The following is a 12787-nucleotide window of genomic DNA, read 5'->3' as shown; positions in this document are numbered from 1 at the left end:
GTAACAGCGCAGCAAAAAACGAAAATCCCACTCCAGGAGAAGGTTGGGCCCCAGGAGGGCAGGAAGACAGGGCGCAGACCTGGGTGCCTCTGGCTAAAGGAAGAGCCAAAAATAAAAGCTGCTCCTCCAGCTGCTGCCTCACCTGGTCCATGTACACAGCCGTGATGGCTCCCGAGTGGCCCTGGAGAGTGAACAGGCAGCACGAGTCCTCGAGCCGGAACACCTGCGGGGCAGAAGGGCAACCATGAGCGTCCCTCAGGCTCTTGCTAATGAAGCAATGAAGCTAATTAGCTCTTGCTAACGAAGCTCTCAGGTCGGCCCCCCTCGCTGCCCTCCCCTCTCCCGGCAGCAGGGCAGCGAGCCCCCTGGGTGCTGCTGCAGGGGGTGAGGGCAATGCCTGGCGGGCAGTGACGGGGCAGGGGGAGCGTGGCAGAAGGGAAAGAACTACTGCTGGAAAGGACGAGGGGAAGAGGAATACCCAGAACCCAGATATTGCTCTTTATGAAGTCGCTCAGCCCTCAGCAGGAGCTCCTGCTCTGTTTAGGAAGCTGCCTCGTGCAGGGCTTTGTCCTCACTGTGCTGAGGAGCCAGATCCAGGCAGATCCAGAGTAGAGCTGGGAGCTGCAGGAGTGCACCCTCAGCCTCCCCGCAGGCACAGGCCGTGCCCCCAGCACGTAGAGCAGCCGTGCAGGGAGCCCTAAAGCCTTACCCGCAGCGTGTGGTCCTGGCTGCCCGTGACCAGGCGTCCCGCTGCGGCTTTCAGCGCCGTGATGGGCTTCTGGTGGGCGCAGGACACGGTGTGGGTGAGCTGGCACGTGATGATGTCGCTGCTGCTGAACACCGGGGAGGAGGGGATGCTGCTTCTGCTCGGGGCTCCTGCGGCCAAAACAAACGGCTGAGTGCTCGGGGCAGCACGACGCCCCAAAGTCAGTGCCCAACATCACCCAGAGAGGCCAAAATCAGCCAGAGAGGCAAAATCAGGGATGCCTCGGGGCTGAATTCGGGGAGAAATTGAGCCTGGTCCGACCTTACCGCCCTGGCTGATGCCAGCAGCAGCTACAGCTGCTGAAGCAAAGCACCTTTGAGCGAGCTGGTGTGGTGGGAGGGGAGCCTGCCCACAGCAGGGGGTGAACTGGGTGGGTTTTGAGGTCCTGCCAACCCAAAACCGTCCCGGGATATGATAAAAAAAACAGAGCGAGCGTCTCCAACACCCAGCTCAGCAGCAGAGCTCCCTGCTGGGAATCGGCGCCCTACAACTTCGGCAGGACAGATCCCTGAAGAGCTCAAGTGAGATCAAATGAAGGAACTCAAATGACCCCAGCATTACAAACAACAACAAAAAAAAGAACAAAAAACAACACACAAAGGTGATTTAATTTGTGTGTGGCTGTGCCGAAGCCCCATGCTACCTCCTGGCTGCGTGGGGCTCTGTGCTGTGCAAACAAAACCAGACCTTGCTGCATGAGCAATTAATTAAATTAAGTGTGGGGTGGGAGAGGAACGAGGTGCAGGGAAGAGCTGACACCAAAATGTGTCCCCCAGCCTCCAGACTTAAGCACTGGAGAAAAAAACGAGCACTCCAAATGCTTTAGCTCCACAGGGAATTCCCAAATTATTCTTCATTCCTGCGCAACGTCTGGTTTGGCATCCTGCAACAGGGATTTTTTGGAGCGGAGCATGATGACAAGAGCTTTTGAAGAGGGTGTGAGACGCCCGCTTACCTCGGAACTGCAGGTGGTTGAAGGACGTGTGTGTTTCTAGCGAGAAGAAGTCCAGAGAGCCGTTCAGCCGGGCAGCAACGATCCTGGGGGAGAAATGCACACGCGTGAGCAGCAGCTCCTCACAGGGCAAAGAGCATCAGGACCAAACTACGCCACCCCTGACTGCAAGGGGACTTGGACATTGCGTCGAGCTCAGGCCACAGAATCAGCCAGCAGATGGAAAAGCTGCTTAATTAACAGCAAACAGAAAGTGGCGACCCAAAGGCATCAGCTCTTGCAATTATTGCAGATACTCAGCCACCAGAAAGGCTGAGCACACACGTGTGGAACAGCCCCGGAGCACGGGGCACAGGACACCTCGCCCCCACCACGCTCTGCACGAGGTGGAGAGGTGGGAAGGAAGCTTCCAGCAGAGCCAGCAGAGTGCCAGAGCTGGGAGCATGGCTCACACCACGTTCTCCTCCCCGTGGGGATCACCAAGCACCGACGCCATCACCTGTGGTTGAGGAACACGAGCGCCGTGATGCCCGACTGCCCTTCCTCGTTACTGCTGCGCAGGGTGCCCTCGATGGCGTCCCACACCTGGGAGGAGGAAGAGTTAAAGTGTGAGCAACAGCAGGAGGCCCCTGAGCCTGCCCGGCCGTGAAACCGAGCGGCCGCAGGGCAGGCTGCTGTCACCCTGAGGGAAAGATTCTCATTTAATTTCCAAAACCAAGCTCAAATCGAACTGTTTCTGAAAGTTTCTCGTTGGAGGTATCGTCTCCAATGAAAGCTTGCTTCAAAACCCGTGTCTCTCCTGTCGAGTTCCCTCTCATCTCACTTTGCTTCATGGTTAACGAGTAACGCTACCTAACGACGTGGCGGTCTTTAAGCTTCTTCAGCCTTAAAAAGCACTGCTATTATTTAACACTGAGGCATTTTTTTTCCTTATACTAAGAACCTCCTTTGAAATGAAGTTTGGCAGTGCTAAAGAACAAGGAAAGACGATGAGCAAAGCACTGAGCAAAGAGAATTTGCTTCAGCTACTTCAGGAAACCCGTTTTAGGTGGCAACAGGCACTAAACCACAACTCCTGCGTTGTTCTAAACGAGAACTAAGCTGAAGCACCGAGCTGCTCGGTGCAGAAGAGGAATGGGACCTGTCCCTTACCTCCAGCTTCCCGTTACTGCGGCCGGCCACGATGAGGTTCCCCTGCAGGTCCAGGCTCCAGACGGAGCTCTCCAAGTCTCCTCCCCAGGAAGGAAGCGGCGATGATTTGTCAAAGGCCGTGAAAGACTCGTCCCCCAGGCTCCTCCTGCGGCTGCTGCAGCCTCCCTCCTCGTTGCCGCAGCCCAGGGAGCGGGACCCAGCCTGGCCGTGCGGGGCGGGCAGGCCGGTGAAGCCGATGCAGTTGGAGGTGCTGTGCTCTTCGTACACTTTGCCAACCAGGCTGCTGAAGTCGTAGCCAGCCTCTTTTTGGCGCCCGCCCACAGCCCGGAGCCGCGTCTCCGACTCGGGCACCTTCACCTGCTCGGAGAAGTTGGTGTCGATGAGGGAGGTGAGGTCTGGCTGGTCACAGAAGAGGGGAGGCTGGGGCGGGCCGAGCATCCTCTTGAGCTGGTGGCTGCTCTCAAAGGAGTCGTCCAGGCTGTTCTTGCCGTCCGGGCTGTGATCCCAGCTCTCCTGGTAATCAAAAACGCCGCTGCTGTCCCGTCGCAACCTGCAAGACAGCACCAGGGGGTCAGCGCTCCCGTCCTCACCGCCTCAGAGAATTTGGGATGGGCACAGGTGGACAGGGACGGCACAGCCACAAAGACAGCAAGAATGAGTGTGCACAAGCGTGGTATGGCAGGGATCCAGGCTGCCCCGAGGACTGTGGCTGCTGATTTCTTCCAGAAGGGGTTGTGCTGGCTGCTGAGCGACCGCAGAGACGCGGCACGTACCTCGGTTTGGGAATAACGGTGAGGCAGTCCCCGGTCTGAGCATCCCACACCCGGATCTGGCCCACCAGGCAGCAGCTGACCAGCAGCATCCCGTCGCTAGCCAGGCACTCGATGTCCTGGGAAGGAAGGAGGAGCAGAGCTGAGCACCAGCCAGGCCTCTGCACTCTCAGAGCCACCGTGCGCGTGGCTGAGGCACCGGACAGGTGATAAATTCCACGTCCAAACGCCAGGGCTGGCTTAGCAACCTCTGGATACTCTGAGAAAAAGACCCGTCGCCTGAAGTCCTGGCTGTGCATTGGACTGCTGAAAACACACCAGACCCCAGCTGCCTTCCCCTTCCCTGATAAACACAGCCCAAAAAGACGCCGGATCAGCTGGGTCTGTTCCCACTGTATCATCCCGGATGATGCAGTGGGAACACAAACGGATAGGAGCTGCAGGGACACCCAAAACAAAGGCAAACGCTGCAGTCTGAGAAATAAAACAGCACTCAGCAGACAAAGGCTCCGCAGGGACAGAGGGGCAGCTCATCTGGAAGACACTGCTACGTAGGATATTTGTTCATCCTCCGTCTGACTGGGGGCTGAGCGCTTTATTTCATTTCCCAACAGGGAGGAGAATCTTTTGCCTCAAGAAAAATGAGGGAGCTGAGCTGCAGTGCACTCCTGTGGACACCCAGGGATGTTTTTAGCACTGGAAACAGTATTTGACTGCTCAAACCTACCCACTGGCTTTTGGGAAAGAAGAAATAAAGATTCAGTAGGCATTAAATACCAGGAATGCAGAGCTACCTTTCTCACGACGACTGCGCCTGCCCGACCTACCATGAGGTGGCCCCTGAGAACCAGGGGCACGATCTCGGTCTCGGGCGGGGAGTAGCCGTAGTCGTCGCAGGGGAGGTCGCCCCGCTTCCTCCTGCTGTGGGCCAGCCCGTTCTGCCCATAGTTTTTGGGGCAGAACACCTTGTACAGGCAGAAGAGCAGCAGGACCAGGATGATGCCCGAGGCCAGGCCCAGCGCAGCCACCCTGTGGGGAGAGAGACACACAGAGAACAAGGTGAGCTCAAGATCCCATCAGCAGTTCACGGGCAGTGTTTGAAACACTACAAACACGTGCCAAAAAGTCCGAGGTTTTCAGCTGAGAAAAACTTCCAACAAGCTGTAGTGATTTCTGAAATATTAAAGATTTGTTTTTACAGGAAAACGTTGATTTGCATGAGATTTTCAGACTTGTCCATAAGAAGAACACGCAGTTAAGAAAGAAAAAAAAATGCTACGTGGGGATCAGGGTGATACAAAGTGTGTTCAACACAGCCCAAGGAGGATGCAGATGCAGGTGGCAAGCTGGGAGCTCGTCTCCTCAGCAGGAAAGGAAATTCTCTGCTTGCACGGGAGATTTATCTAACAACCAAGGTTGGATCATGGCATTTATTCCCCCCGAAAAATTCCTGTTTCCCATGGATACACCCCATAACGTGTGTGCTAGGAGTACCAGCTTTAACACCACCGTTAAAACCATCCACTTAAAATACATCAAAGACAAATCCTCAACGTGTGTGACCAGCTGTGCAACGGTCGGGGTGTGACGGTTGTACGACGTTTCTGCGATGCATTTTTTTTTTCCCCTTTTTCCCCTTTTTGGGGCAGAGCCGAGCAGCCAAAGAGCCCCCTGCGTCTCCAGAGAGCTGAGGCATGGTATTGAGGTTGTGTCAAGGGCTCTTACTTGTAGAGGGTGACGTCCCGGTGCCCCTGCAGCTTGGGGGAGGCTTGGTCAGGCTGAGCTGCAGCCCCCAGCTTGGCACCGCTCGAAGCCAGGAAGGGGTGGTAGCGGTTGGCCTCCTGGGGGTGCCGCACTTCTAAAGCCTCTTGGGGGTTCAGGTAGAGCGTGACCGGGATGGCTGGAAGGATGCTGATGTACCTGAAGGGATGGAGGCAAAGAACAGCTTAGGAACAGCAAGCACAAGGAAGACAAAAAACCCCAAACTCGGCTCAACTTCTCAGCAGCAGCCAGGACGGGCTGCCAGCAGTGGAATGAGCTACGGATGGGATCAGATGGATCACGATGGTTTAAGTGAAGAAAAAGTGATCTGCTCTGGTTTCCTGTACGCTGGAGGCCAGCAGATATCACCCAGAGGTTTGTTCAGTGTCTCTGTTCCTCACACGTACCACCCCCATCACTTACAGACAAGCATACGAGTCACCTGAGCTTGTCACCTCCAAAAAAATGCAAGCCAGGATGAGGGTCACAAGCAGGGAATACACCCAAAAGCACAAAAAAGAAACACAGCCCTTATTTTCAGACAAGCAGCCCAGCAGCTTGGTACCTCTGCACCCCAGGAGAGCCTGTTGAATAGGTTGCTCCTCGAGACGCTTTTGGAGCAAGCCACGTGGAACACAAATCACCTAACTCAGGAGGACGAAGGGCAGAAGGGCACTTACCTTTTGGCCAGGGTGATGTTGTAGTAGCTGAAGAGGGACGGCCAGTGCCTGAAGGAAAGCTTCCTCCAGATCTCCTCATCCTCCGCTCCCCAGGTGACCTCTGCCTCAGTCCCGAGCTCCGTCTGCCCGTTCCCTTTGCCCTCGGGTCCCTGGGCCCAGCTGTGCTGGTTCGCCTCCAGCCTGCTCAGGGAATCCAACCCCGACTTCTGCTCCCGCTGCTGCGTCTGGTTTTCCGACAGCTGCACGGGGTCCGCCGGGAAGACCGAGAGATCGAGCTTGGGGTCGCCAGCAGGCAGGACCCCTCCGGGAACAGGCATGGGAGGCAAACCCGCCTCCCCCAGGGGGCTCTGCTCGGTGACCTGCGAGGTGAGGTAGGTGCGGAGGCCGGCGGGGTCCGTGTAGACCAGGATTCCGATCCAGATCACCGTCCCGGCCTGCGTGAGGAGAGAGGAGACAAAATCATTCAGTGCTCGGCCTTCTTCTTGCTGCCCCAACCTCCATCACCGCCTGGCTGAGCTGATCAGCAGCCCCCCAGCGAGGGGAGCGCCCTGCCCTCGGTTAGGGTCGTGCTGCAGGCAGCTCCTTATCCTTTATGGTGACCCCTGAGCACCACTTTGTGAGCTCCCCGCCCCAGCCTGCTGGTGGTGACTGCACTGGGGACAAGCAGAGGCAGGAGCTGGTGTCCCTCTTACACCCAGAAAAGTGAAAGAATTTGTCTTTCATGGAGAGAAATATCTCCGTGCCTTCGTCCCACACTGCCTGCAGGAACAAATATGACTTCTGCTCCGTAAATACCTTCTCTTTCCCCTCGTACAGTTCCTTGAAGATCTGCTTATGCAGAGATATCTCAGAGCAAACAGCAGAAAATTGCCTGCTACCTCCTAAACATCAGGCAAACAGCAAAGCCCTGCAGCTGATGCATGCAGAGGGATGTTCTGAGGGAAGAACTTCTTGTATTATTCACCGTGGGGGTGTGTAAGCCTTGCAGGGGAACGAGGATGTGTAAAAATATTGATTTTTTTTTTATTATTTTCCCCCAGAAGCCTGTTTGGGTCAGGCCAGCGGGACCCGAGGGGAGCCACCACCACGCTGCCTACCATGATGAGCCTCTGGGCCAGCCGGGTCCTGGCGAAGAAGTAGATGACCCTCAGCCTTTTTGGGAGGCGCAGGTTCCTGAAGGACGAGGGCTGCAGGGTGATGGTGTGGGGGGTGGCGGGCCGCAGGGCTGGCTGCCGCTCGTAGCGCTGCGAGCGGCTGACGGCCTTGGCGGGGGGCAGGCAGGCTTCTGCGGGCAGCCGCTTGTTCAGGTCAGCAAGCTGCCAGGAGAGAAGCAGGAGTCAGGAAAACAGAGAAAAACGAGCTCGGGAAGGATCTACGGGATCAGCTAGGACTCTGTTATCTGCCCCCATCCGCCCTTTGATGCGTTCTTCACCTCGGTTCCTTCTCAGCCAGCTTCCCTCTGCTGTCTCCTTCTGCACCCAACCATGTTTTTCACCACATCTCCTTCCAACCACGTTGCTCACCACCTCCCCTTCCAGCCCACATACCCACAATCTGCCTTTTTACATACCCAAGGGTCCCCCATCCCTGCACGCGTGTCCCAGGACCTTTTTACAGCTCACTGCTTCTTTTTTTTGAGGGTGCAAATCCCAGGGCAGGCTCGCAGAGCAGGAGGAGCCCCGGTACGAGGCCGTGCTCCCAGCCCGTCCTCACCTCCATGCGGCGAATGTCGATGGAGAGCACGGTGGTGAAGAAGAACATCTGCAGGAAGAAGTCGGACACCAGGCCCACCACGGCGAAGAGGCAGAACTCCTGCGGGCAGCACAAACACACAAAAATCAGCTCCGGCAGCTCAGGGACACGGGGTGGATATCCCCACGCCAGGAAAAGGGCAGCTCAGCACCCTGCTGCCCAGGGAACGGGCCTGAGTGTGTTTTACTGACCACAGTCCTGCCATCGGGGCTTTGGAATGGTTGAAAGCTTGGTGTTAGAGCAGTGTGAGAGCTCGGGAGCACGTTTATTCACATTCAGATTTTTTGTTCTTAGCCATAAAACATCAAAGAGTCCCAGGAGAAAACAGCAGAGGCGCTGTCCCTGCTCCCAAAGCTCTCAGCCCCCTGATTGTGTGTGCAAATCGCACGCCCAAAGAGCCCCCAGCAGTGCTGGTTTCCTGCCCTGCACCAATAAACCTCCTGCCCTGCACCAATAAACCTCCCCCTGATGGAAAACTCCTCCAGGAGCAGTGGGACGGGGCTCAGCCGGGTGTCCTCCCACCACACAAAGACCACCGAAGCCCCTGTACCCCCCCCGTGCTCACAACGAGGAGCTCCAGGGCTCCAGCTAAACCATGGCTGTGTAAATCACACCCTCAGCTGGTGCTTATTTAGGGTTGGGTCCTTATTTAGGGATGGGCGCTGAGCTCCCTGCCATGCTGCGCTTCCCCAGCAGGTGCCACTGCAGAAATTAGGAAATAATGCAGAAATAAGGGCGCTGCCACGACCTGTCAGGGCTCAGAGGAGATGTAGGGACTCGGAGAGATCAAGCACAGCGAAAGCAGGCACCAGCAGCAACCTGGGGCTAAAGAGGAGATCGAAGAGTCCAGCCCCATTTGCAGAACAGATTTGTTTTTGTCCCCCTCCTGCCTGGGTCTTCCCCAGCTTCTCGCAGTAACGCTGGGGCCAACAGACCTCCCAGCAAAACCAGCACGAGGCTCTGACCGCAGCTTCAGCCCTTCCTCGGGAGGTTTGGGGAGCAAACACAGCACCCCGAGACGTTCTGGGGGTGAAAACACAGCCCAGGTTCCTCTCCAAAGGAGAAAAACAGAGGGAAAGCAGCACCCAGCTGGATTCCACTCAGCAAAAACCTCCACAAACGGCAAACTCCACATATAAATATTAATTCCACTAATACCCCCACTCATTCCGTTTAGGATTAGAGCTGTCTGAAACTGCTGGCCCTGGGAATCTGAAATCTTCTTATGCTTGGGTTCTGCACCCCCTACAGCGAGACCCGAACCCAATTTCAGCGCGTGAGCTCCAGAAGGAGGTGGGGAATGCAGGACGGGCACCCAGGACACGTCCCTGCAGCGTGCTGGGACCACCAGAGCCACGGTGCAAGGAGAAGGGGGGGCTCCAACCCCTGCAACAAAAGGTTCCTCACAACGAGGAGGTATTTATGGTGTATGCTCTCTTCTCACCTGAAGCTGAACACGTTGATAAAGGCAACGTGTGGCTGTGGGGACGTGCTGCTCTTCCCACGGCTCCTCTTCCAGGACGAGGAGCTAAAAGACCCTAGGAATGAGCCCAGTTTACACCCAAAGGGTGGATCATGCTGATGTTTGACCTGAGCAACCTCTGCAATCAGCTTCAAATAAAAAAAATTAGGACAGGACACGTGGCTGAGTGCACCCTGAGGAATTCTGCTCGAGCTCCTCTCTTGCTGAACTTCTCTTGGCCACTGAGGCTCAAGGACCGTGAAGTTCAGCCTGCAATGCTCCCGTTCAACCTGGCTGTTTAATCTTCTTAGATTATCATTCACTTTAATCTGCAGTCTGTCTGCTGGTGGTTCCCCAATGTCACAGCAAGGACACGCTCAGCCCACGCGCGGCCAGCGCTGGCCTTCAGCTGCGCAGATGCTGCTGCCTTGCTGCCTGCACCTGCTCAAATCTGTGCTAGAAATTTCCAGACCTTGACACCATTTTCAGTGTTAGACCCAACAGCACAACCAATCTACTGGATGGTTCTTTGAGGCTTCAGTTTGTTCACCCCTGGAACAGAGACTGTGATGTCTGTGGCTGTAAAAAACCCAAAGGCTTGTAAATCCGGTGAGACAGCCCCAAACACACCGCCCACCCTTTCCCCAGAGGGGATCCTGCACTGGTTTTGGGTTTCCCCTCCACTGCTGAAGGGGATTAGCGAGCTCACAGCTCCGTGATAGGAAGCTCCCCTGCACAAACAGAAAGGAGCACAGGGCCCAGCCCCTTGTTCTGGGGGTGAGAGGCCTCAAAATGATGGGGCAGACAGAGGGGGTCACTGCCAAGGGGTCTGGGACACACTTGGAGATGCAGGGAGGAGCGTTTGGGATTGCACGAAACCACCTGGAGAAACCAGAGTGGAAAGGGAGGCATTTCCCTGAGTCACCTCTTCTGCTACTCAGCCACAGTAACGCCAGCTAAGCCACAGAGAATAAAGTTTGTTGTGTTAGACAGTATCACCTGTGAGACCGAGAGGCAAATAAATAGCAGAGAAAGCTCCTGACTGCACTTATATCAACTGGCATTGACAAATCACGTTCCTCTTCCTACACACCCTGCTTTGTGTGTATTCTTAGAGTAGAACACCATTACTACAGACACTTCTGTGGCACTTTTCTGTGAGCAGTGAGGCTCCAGGATGATTTGCTCCCAGGAGACACGTCCCTGCCGTGGCACACGATCCCTTCCTTCTTCCCCAGAAGCCCTGAGAGGCAGCTGGGTGCTCTTAAAAAGAGGGCTGAGAGCAGAGCATTGCATCCTGTGTTTGTGCAGGGGTCACAAGCCTCTGTCCTGTGTGTTTAAAGTGCTCAGAACTCACCTGGATGGCTGGGACGAGGGTGAAATACCCGATCAGGATGATCCCGAGCTCTGTGGCCATGTTCTTCATGATTGACCAGCTCTCGTTGCTCAGGCCTGGGGAGAAAACATGCAGACAGGTAAAAGGAGACTGTTCCCTAGTGAGCGGGCGTGAGCAGAGCTGAAAGGACTCCTCCCTGGATTCCCCTGCTTTAAAATTAGACCCCTATAGTCAACAGACAAAAAAGGGCATTTTTAGGCTAAAATTCAGCCGACCTCTTTGGGTATGTGTTTATAATCAGCCTGTAGATTCCAACGTGTTTATCAGCCGGGTTATCATCCAGCCCCAGAGCAGCAGATGGATTTTTCTCCAACTACACGGGGAGCTGAAGAAGACTCAGCTCACAGAACCACCTTGATTTCAGCAGGCTGAGGGTACTGAGCAGGACAACGCAGGGATTCAGACGAGTCAGGAATCAGTGAGTTTTTGAGTCCCGTTTTTGATCGAGGTTACAAACCACTCTTATTTTCAAAGCTCAGTAGATTTTTCTGGGGATCACTCCAGAATCTCTCATGTTTATAGATGTCTTTTAAGTTTGCAAACTACGTTTATCCATGGTTTGAGTGTACTCAACTCCCTATGCAGCTGCAGAGTGTATCTGTAACAGGGACAATAATTTGGTCACAGCCTCAGCAGAACTTCTTACGACCCGTGGACTGCACTTAAAATATTCATGACACGAGGACAGGCACTAAATATCCTTACCAGGAGACACAGCTCTCTCTTACTAACACTTTTTAAAACTTGTTTTGCCAATGCTTCCGTCAAGAATCTTAAAAAGCAGTGCCCGCTGTTAGAGGCTTACGTTAGTTCTTAGAAATAACAAAAAATAACAAAAATAGTACAAAAGACTTTAAGAATACAATCACCGATTCATATTCAACGCACAAAGTCCTCGTTTCCTCTACAGACCACGATTAAGATAATTCCCCATCTCCCAGTTTTGGAATTTCCCCTTTTTTTTTTTTCTCTCTCAGCATTTTCCCAGAGGAGGTGCATACCTTGGGCGATGCGCAGCTTCACTTCCAGGTCGACAGGCGTGGAGACGACCGACTTGGTGAGGACCAGCACGTTCTCCAGGCCAATCACCACGACCAAGTAGGGAAATATCTCTCTGGGGGAAACAGGGGAAAAAAAAATGAGAATGAGATCTTTGGGTAAAGAAAGTGAACAGCAAACACTATCCACTGCTCTCAGCTAAACCCTTTCTTGTGCAGTGTCATTCTGTGCTGAGGTGAGAGGTGTGATTTCATCTGCTTTGGATAGATATTAATGTTTTTACAAAATTGCCTGATTTTCTGAAAAACAGCTATTGTAGACAACCACTAAATCAGTCTCGATGCTCCTTAGGGTCAGGAATCAGAATCATAGAACATCCGGGTTGCAAGGGATCCACAAGGATCATCAAATCCAACTCCTGGGTCCCCAAAGAAGAGCCCCAAAGGACAGCGCCCCTCAAAGAGTCTCTGCGACAAAGTCTCCACAAAGAGGTGAAAATCAAAAAGATGGATTTGAGCACCACTGCAGCAGCCTCAGGAACAGTCAGCAAGAGAACATTGTACCAGGAGGGTAGGGACCATGTCCCACCATCAATTGTACAATTGAAGATCTTGCTAAATCACAGCTAAGTACTCCATGAAAATAAACTTGCAAAAACAAAGAAACAAACAGCCAGGTCTCGGGCTGTAAAGAAGACACACGATGTGAACATCGTGGATGTGGATGTGAACAAACTAAACCCTCCCAGGGATATTTTCAACCCAAGACTCAAGAATACGCCCTGCAATGGATTTGCCCTTCAGAATATATTCAAGCAGAAGAGAAAGACTACCAAAAGCCATCACTGTGACTTTATCCAACCCTCTTCTCACTTTTTTTCTCTCTTTCATCTACTTACAGCCCAGCCCAGCAGGAGAGAAGAAGCTGATCCATGCACGTGGTAAATCTCTTCGTTTCCCTCCAGCTAAACTTAAGCAAAAAGAGGGCTGCATCCTTTCAGGGGGGGATCAATTTGTGCTGTGCTGGTCTGTGCAGGTCCAAGAGGAGAACGTGTGTGCATGCAGCTGCACGCAGCCCTTGGCAGATCCCTCAGAGCC

The 12787-nt window shown here is 54.1% G+C and overlaps 1 protein-coding gene across 5 annotated transcripts in view; it reads right to left on the bottom strand.

The window, feature by feature from the left end:
• SCAP (SREBF chaperone) overlaps positions 1-12787 on the bottom strand; it is a 46755-nt gene that overhangs the window by 1472 nt on the left and 32496 nt on the right. For all 5 annotated transcript variants that reach the window (XM_032182984.1, XM_032182983.1, XM_032182982.1 and 2 more), the window contains 13 exons: positions 11693-11805; positions 10653-10747; positions 7795-7893; positions 7179-7397; positions 6082-6515; positions 5366-5560; positions 4468-4669; positions 3644-3759; positions 2871-3420; positions 2218-2303; positions 1722-1804; positions 710-876; positions 143-223 (listed from right to left, as the gene is read on the bottom strand). In XM_032182984.1, the coding sequence (XP_032038875.1) occupies positions 143-223; positions 710-876; positions 1722-1804; positions 2218-2303; positions 2871-3420; positions 3644-3759; positions 4468-4669; positions 5366-5560; positions 6082-6515; positions 7179-7397; positions 7795-7893; positions 10653-10747; positions 11693-11805 (2440 nt within the window). The remainder of the gene's footprint in view (positions 1-142; positions 224-709; positions 877-1721; positions 1805-2217; positions 2304-2870; positions 3421-3643; positions 3760-4467; positions 4670-5365; positions 5561-6081; positions 6516-7178; positions 7398-7794; positions 7894-10652; positions 10748-11692; positions 11806-12787) is intronic.

This window comes from Aythya fuligula, chromosome 2 (genome assembly GCF_009819795.1).
Source record: "Aythya fuligula isolate bAytFul2 chromosome 2, bAytFul2.pri, whole genome shotgun sequence".
NCBI lineage: Eukaryota > Metazoa > Chordata > Aves > Anseriformes > Anatidae > Aythya > Aythya fuligula.
Note: the sequence above shows the minus strand (reverse complement) of the source record. Positions and strands in the feature narration are given on the sequence as shown.